This window comes from Hydractinia symbiolongicarpus, chromosome 7, assembly GCF_029227915.1.
Source record: "Hydractinia symbiolongicarpus strain clone_291-10 chromosome 7, HSymV2.1, whole genome shotgun sequence".
NCBI lineage: Eukaryota > Metazoa > Cnidaria > Hydrozoa > Anthoathecata > Hydractiniidae > Hydractinia > Hydractinia symbiolongicarpus.
The window spans coordinates 17,732,713-17,740,524 of record NC_079881.1 but is presented as its reverse complement, the minus strand read 5'-3'; the positions used below and the strand labels follow the sequence as shown (position 1 = coordinate 17,740,524).

General features: G+C 33.9%; 1 protein-coding gene across 1 annotated transcript; it reads left to right on the top strand.

The window, feature by feature from the left end:
* Nucleotides 1-6,007: 6,007 nt before the first annotated feature.
* Nucleotides 6,008-7,752, top strand: LOC130649306 (uncharacterized). Its single transcript, XM_057455565.1, has one exon. It carries the CDS (start codon nt 6,290-6,292, stop codon nt 7,598-7,600), a length of 1,311 nt encoding a protein of 436 aa, XP_057311548.1. The 5' UTR covers nt 6,008-6,289; the 3' UTR covers nt 7,601-7,752.
* Nucleotides 7,753-7,812: the final 60 nt, after the last annotated feature.

The following is a 7,812-nucleotide window of genomic DNA, read 5'->3' as shown; positions in this document are numbered from 1 at the left end:
TATCATGGTTAGGATGGTCTTTGTCGCAATTGGAGAGGTCGTGAAGATGATTGTATTCCTTGTTATCTTGATATACGTCTTCCGTTTGTATTTTACAGCATAGGGAATCGGTGTCCATGAATAACAGTTTTGCTTTATCGTTGTATTTATTCTTCATCACGTTGTAGTGAAGTTGCTCATTAAGATTGGGATATGTCAAGAATACAGAACGCGACATCTATCGGTTGATTAAAGTTTAATTTGGTTTGGAGTAGGTGGAGGGCAACTAGGTTATCGCTGAATATTGTCCGTTTGATGTAGTTGTGTTTTGAACATAGTTTTAATGTTTTATCGTTGTTGTTTGATATGACTTTTTTTGTCCGGTTTCTGATGTTTTCCATTGTTTTGCTGAATATCGAGTTATTCATTATTTTGTAGTGGAGTATGTAGTTTGTTTTGAATCGTCGGTTCGGTATTAGTTTCTCTACATTATTTACTTTTAGTCCTTGTGAGGCAAATGGATAATCGTTGTGGTCATCGTATAATTCTTGTGAGTATTCTAAATCTACCTCAAGCATATACCCCTTGTTCCTGCGGTTTATGTTTTCTAATTCCTATTCGCTCATCAATATAAATTATTTGCATCTAGGTACATTAGGTGTTTTGAGAGATTCTTGGCGTCGTAGTTTCGAGGTATTTATTGTTTGCTTTTCAGCACCTATCATAGAGACACCACCACGTATTGAATTCTCGAAAAACATCAACGCATCAATATTTGTTAGTAATGATAGTTCAATAGATGTTGATTTTAGAAGGCATTCCATGATAAGCCGGGTACCGTGATCCAGCCTGCCACTACCGTGTAGTGCCAGGCTGGATCTAATTTTTAGTTTTTCATGCATAATTTTCGGAAGTTTTCCTGCTAATAATAATACATCTGATTTTAAAGATAGGTTATGATATTCGCCCATGTTATTGATGTTGAACGTTCTCATAATTTCTTGCATGTTGATAGCTCACTTCGGTTATGTCTTTTTCGTATAATTTACTGTAGAATTCTTTTAACTGTTAGTTTTAACTATTATTTTAGAATACTATCTAGATATATGTGAATTTTCATTTTTTTTTTTTTTTTAATTTATTATACAAGTTCTATTTTAGCATTGCAGGTTAGTTACAATTAATATTTGAGAATAGGATACTTACTGGTTTTGTTATTTCATAATTCTTTGTTTTCAAGGTTTACTTCAAATTTTAGAATCTTCCAGGCAATTGACGAAAATTTTTAAGCCACAGGTCTTCTTGTTGGCTTATATTTTGTTACTTATCCTAATTTTTATTTGACTCTATTTCTCGGATATTTCGCTAAATTATTTTTTATTTTTCACATTAGTGTAACTATGTACAAATAGAATCTCTTTAATAATAGCCGTCGTCTGTCTGTGTGTCTGCAAAAGCCGTGTCCCGTGGCGGAAACACGAATTTTTTTAAAATGCGCACCAATACCAAATGCGATATATTTTTGTCGACTTTGTTTTCACCGCTAGCGCGTAGTATACTGATCACGACGCCTGATTCTTTAAAACAACAATCCACGATTTTCGCGACCAGAAAGAATCCAAGATTTTCGTTTATAAAAAACAATTCAATATATTTTCGCGGCTGAATGAACGAAGGCCATTTTGATTTTGAAAATGGTCATGTGCAATGTGTGGTCAGTTTGTGGGAGGTTTGTAGGCCTGTATGACTTTTTTTATCTTCTAAAATTATCCTACCCAACATTTATTTTTATGTTGATACTGTAGCCATTTGGCTATCTCCTATCTTTGGCTACAAAGTGAAAATATAAAATTCAGTTTGGCTACAACAATATTCTGAAGCAATAATTTTTATGCTAAATGCAGTTAGCTAGGTAGTTTAACCTTTTTTTTATTTTCCTAAGAACTTTTTCTGCAAATAAGATGGCTGAGTAATCGCTTTAGCTGGAGGAGGTTTTCATTTAAACCGAAGTTGCGATAAAGTTTTTTTGGAAAAGGGTATTACGCCTGTTCAACTCTGTTTAACTGTACTAAGCGGTTAGCCCAGTGTTAACTACAAACTGTTTTTTGTAAAAGGTTGTTATGCCTATGCGCATGTGCAACACGGTTTACCTGTACTAAAGGGTTAGCCCACTGACAATTAATTTTTAAACTTTCTCGGTAATCATCCCTGTACGCTTGTGCAACACCGTTTAAATGTACTATGTGCTCAGTCCGGTGTCACGATTAATTTTTTAACTTTAAAAAAATCTTATTTCGCAAAATAAAAAAATATATCTTTATTTATTTCGGCTATTGTTGCGGGGAATTTTTTTTTTTTTAAATATGTTACAGTTGCAACACTATAATGGTGTATGCGCACAGTCGCAACAAGTGTATGAGCTTCACTTGATTAACGACATACCGCATACCTGTACTAAAGCGCTTCACCTTATCGTGTGCCACGGTTTACAGTTGTTATTAAGCGCTCCACAGAGTGTTCAACGCCCGTTCACACCTTTAGTTGTGGCTTAACCCGGCAGTTCGACGCCGGGTTTCCCGGCTAGTCTCTATAATAAGCCGCGGAAGCCGCGTCCCATAACAGAATCACGAAATTTTTATATTGCGCACCAATAGCAAATGCGATATATTTTTGGCCACTTTGTTGCGACAGGTGAATTTAAAGGACGGGCTAACGACTAGTCTATATTATAATACCCGTATGCGTCTGTCTGTCACGCAAAATGGTACCGCAAGTAGCAAGATGTAGGCAATGCGATATAAAAAAAACGGGTGAACCCTTTTCATACTTTTAAAGGAAAAGCGAACTGCGCACGACACGACTGCTGAATAATAATTAATGATAACTATGTTGATTTTGAAGACCAGACAGACCGACTGGCCTGGTCTGCTCTATAATAAATCATTTTTCATGTTACAGCCATGGCTACAAAAAAGGTCATTTTCCTTTGATGTTGCCGAAAAATGCATGTCTAATATGTTAAATTTTCTGACGTTACGACGCGATGAAAAAACACTACTTTAACGTCAATATATTAAATTAATGAAACCATTATAGTGCACCTGAAACTTTGATGTCAAATAACTTGGAAACGAGGTGGTGACGCCAATGATTTTTCACCGCGTGGGTAACTAGGGACCACCTGAGACCAATTTGGGTAAGTTTCCTAAACCTTGGTCCCTAAATCCGTTTTGGGATGGACGGGTTGATGACTTCATCCAAAATTCTTTAAACCTCAATATTTCTGCAACCGTTTGTCAAAGGTACATCATCTTATACATTTTCTTGATCAGTGTTTCAAGATCTATACGATGAAGGCAACAGGCGTACACATTTCTAAAAAAAATTTTTTGTGTTCTGACAGGTCTCTGCTGATGTCAGCAAAATTTAAATGACGGTTGTTTTTCTTTGTTATCCTGCCTAAGGGGATTTTTCCACGGGCCTTATCGACTACTCTATATAATATTATGCCAGTTCTGCCTGTCTGTGACTTTTGCAAATAGGATTGTTATCTTCACTACTTTCTTTCATAAAGTCTGGAAAACATTGCCAATAAAATGGTTCTGCAATTTACCAACCTTTAACAGTAAATAATATTAACATCAAAGGCAAGTATATTAACATAAGCGAAGCCATATTTAGGGTTTTGACGGTTCTTTGCTGACGTCAGCAAAATTATTAATCCCTGATATCTCCTTAGGCGTTCGTCGAGAACATATGATTCTGTACGTTATTTTGACCAGCGTTTCAACCTCCACACATTACAGACAAAGAATAAACAAATTTTGCAATGTTTTTTTATCTGCACTGCACTGCTGACGTCAGCAAAACATCTAAAACAACTTTTTTTTTATTGACCTTTTGCCTAAGTGGATTTATCCACGGGCTTTATACACTAGTTATTTATAATTCAGTATTTTTACACATTTATCCTTATTGTGATGGTCACGGGTATATACGCCCAAAGTAAGGAAGCAAGAAAAGCTTGCAGATCAAACATGTGACATTTTTTTATATACTACTAATTTACTAACCAAAATTAGGAGTATAATGAAATAAAGAAAATAAAGATTCGTAAATAAAGATAAAGCCATAACATTGTGCGTTCGATTTGTTGTGGTGGTCTGTATATTTATTCAAATTTGGCGCCATCTCATCATAACGAACTGAATCGTTTAAAGATCGTAGTATGTTGTGAAAAAAGACTAAAAACATGAAAATAATATTATTGTTAATCATTACAGATATTCCTTCAAGGAAGTTCAAAAAAGTTTAAACGGAGGTTATAAAATGCTGTTACTACAATAGTACGTAAAATATTCTTGGTTATGTTGGCTTAAAAGAACTTTTTTTTATGTTTACAGCCATGGAAATTCTGTAAAATTGTTGTTAGGAAGTTGATTAGGTAGTTGATTATTTGTAATGCGTGTACCCAAAGGGCCATTCAATTTTTCGTTGATAAAACTTGGTTCTTGCACAGAAAATGTCATGTCCTTATCTATTTAACAGTTAAGTTTAACACTTTAGTGTTTCCGATTTTGAATTTCCATTCAGGTGAAATCGAATTTTGGAATTTTGGATTTCTTTCAATTTTTCAATTTTGGATTTTTATTTTAATTTTTCGATTTTGGATTTTTTCAAATTTGAATTTTGGATATTTCAGGAAGTTTCAATTCCTGACTATTATGTTTTTCAATTTTGGGAGTTTTATTTTTTTCAATTTCACACGTTACGCAGGTCACCTGTTTAGATTTCTGACAATTTTTTGTCTAGTCACAACTAAGGAGGGTTGGCGCGGATGTTAGTTCATTCATTTATTTTCACTCTTTCGGACAATTGTCTAGAGAAAAGTTCAGACAAATAAATTTTTCTTGTTTACCCACCACAAAGGAGGGTGTGGCGCATGTTAGTTCATTCGCTAATGCACAGAGAACAGTCCGTAACCTTATTCGCAATTATGTCTTTTTTTACTCGTTCCTCTACTATCGATGGAATATTTATCGCCGCTTTTGAACGATAAAAAAACACACAAAGAAATCAGCGATATTTTTAAGTCCATGTACCCTGGAGTAAGAGGGTTAAGCGAAAGATAAGTGAAGAGATTTTGCAGTAAACATTAAATGACTTCGCGGAAGTGACAAGAAGAGATAAACAGATTGACAGCATCAGCAGTAAGAGAGGTATACAAATGTTTTTATCTTATTTTATTTAAATTTGATAAACATATAAGAGATAAATATGATTTTCAACTTTTCAATGTTGGACCCACGTAAGAACGAAAAATGGAAGGGGCTAAATTACTTTACATGAAGTGGTACCCTAAATCAACGATTGCCAGTGATAGTGTGTTTGGAGTCGATCCACTTCTCAATTCACCAAGCCTTTTATTAGCCTAGTTTGTTGTGTTAGGCCCAGTGTTTGGTTAGAAAAGGTTCAGACAGTGTCTGGTGAAAAAGATAACAATATAACAAAATGAAAATCCAAAAAAATAAAAAATGTCGAATTAAAGAATACAGAAAGTTGAAAAATATATTAAACATTGAAAATAGCCATCCAAAAATTGAAGAAATCCAAAATTAAAAAAACGAAATTAAAAAAATTCGAAATTGAAAAATTGAAAAATCCAAAATTGAAAAATTCCAAAATTTGATTTCAAACGATTGGAAATCCAAAATTGGAAATCTAAAGTGAGTTAAGTGTTGAATAGATGAAGATATTGACATTTTCTGTGCCAAAAACCAAGTTTTACCAACGAAAAATTGAATGGCCCTTTGGGTACACGCATTATTTGTTATTATAGTAGTTATCTTAGATGATTTAGAAATCTGTAATCTCTTGCTTAAAATTTAATTTCTGGCTGCCATATAATAATACCTTGTTCGCCTCTCCTTTTAAACGCACATTACGATCCTAGAAGTCCTTAAAGTTTTTAAAGTTTTTCGTTTGTAGCTATTTCCGAAGTGTTAAAAATTTATGAAAAATATCAAGTTTTGAACATAAAGAAACTATTTCGTTATAAATGCCTACTCAAGGGATAAAACAATGCAAATTAAATATCACTGTAATCGCAATTACTAAAATTAACAGCTGCGGGTGATTTGGAAAAAAAGATTCTTTATTCATTCTTTTTATTACCCTTAATTACGACACATATTTTCATCGTGGTTCAATATAATGACGTTCTCAACGCTTTTTTTTCATTCCTTTCATTCCAGTTTTACAGTCTTCTGTTTTTACGTGTGTAACCCTTATTACGTGAAGTATTCAAACGATGCAAAGCTATCATATGCATAACAACACAGCTGAAGTTCAAATTTATCTAGCTGTAACTGAAAGACTCTTATTCACAGTTTTCTATGGAATTATCTTGGTTGGAGGAAGCGTTACAAACCTGTTACTTGTTAAAATAATCCTCGCGCAAAATAGACTACGAAGTGTTCCCTCAAACCAATGTATAGTAGCTTTATCAATGATACATATAGGTGTTTGCCTTACCAATGCTCCCTATCAGATATTTCAATTCAATGTACCAGGAGATAGTGTGAAACAGAGCGACGTGGTGGTTTGTAAATGTCTTATGCTGTCATCAAGCTCTACTATATTTATGGTCACGTCAAGCTTGTCCGTATTAAGTTTAGATCGTTTTATCGCAATTTCCAGGCCTTTTTTTTACAAACGGTTTGCTACAGCAAAGATTATATCTTACATGAATATGTTTTTGGTCATTGAAGCTATCCTGGCTTCACTATCTACATTGACTCTGAAAAACTCGCTGGTTCATTATCCTAACAGGCCTGGAATATTTTGTGGCATTGAAGGCGAAAATTTGAGTCTCATTTATATCTCATACCTATCTATTTTCCACGCTTTCGTTCCAGCTTGTATTATAAGTTTTTGTAACTTTCAAGTTTTTAAAATAGCACGGGCAGTTTACTGCGCGACAAGAAACATCCCGAGGCATTCATTTTCAAGTCGATCAGTTAAGCCAAATACTAATGTTGGAGTTGTAAAAAATTTACAATGCAGCTCAAATAACTTGTCCTTCACTGGCATTGATGCAACAGGAGATAAAACATTGATCAAAAAAGTTGATGTTCTCGCTAATAAATCTACTTCATTGGATCAGAAAACTTTCAAATCAGAAAAAGTACCAAATGCACAAGACAACTTCAAAGAAATCCATGTTTCCAAAAATAATACAGAAAAAATACCACAATGTAGGATTACCGTGCTCACTAGGCGAAATTCTCTGACAAAGCATTTGTCGCAAGACAAAAACGCAATTAAAATTAAAACAACCTCTACAAAATCTCTTAAAATAGAGCAAAATATAACTGTTTCAACAATATTTACAGTGGCAATAAATGTCTTTCCATGGTTTGGTTTCTGGTTGCCAAGATTAATCAGTCGTGTGGGGGATCATGAAATTATAACTGACAATGTATACATTTACTCTACTTTTCCGTTAGTATTGACGGCACTTTTTAGTCCACTTGTTGTCTTTGCAACTAGGTCGGAATTTCGGAAACACTTCCGGGTGTCATCCACAAGAAAACACCAAGATACAGATGCTTTTACCTAATAAACTGTGAATAAATTCATTAACTTGAACAGAATCAAATATATGAAAAAGTCCTAAAAAAAAGTAGAAATATAAAACGAATGTAATTATTTATTTCCACATTTATCATTAAAAACGAAATGTTAAAGATATCCAACTTTTCATTTTTAATTAAAAATTTTTAGCTGAATAACCTGTGCGGCGTTTCGAGCGTTGCGAAATGGATTTCTTAA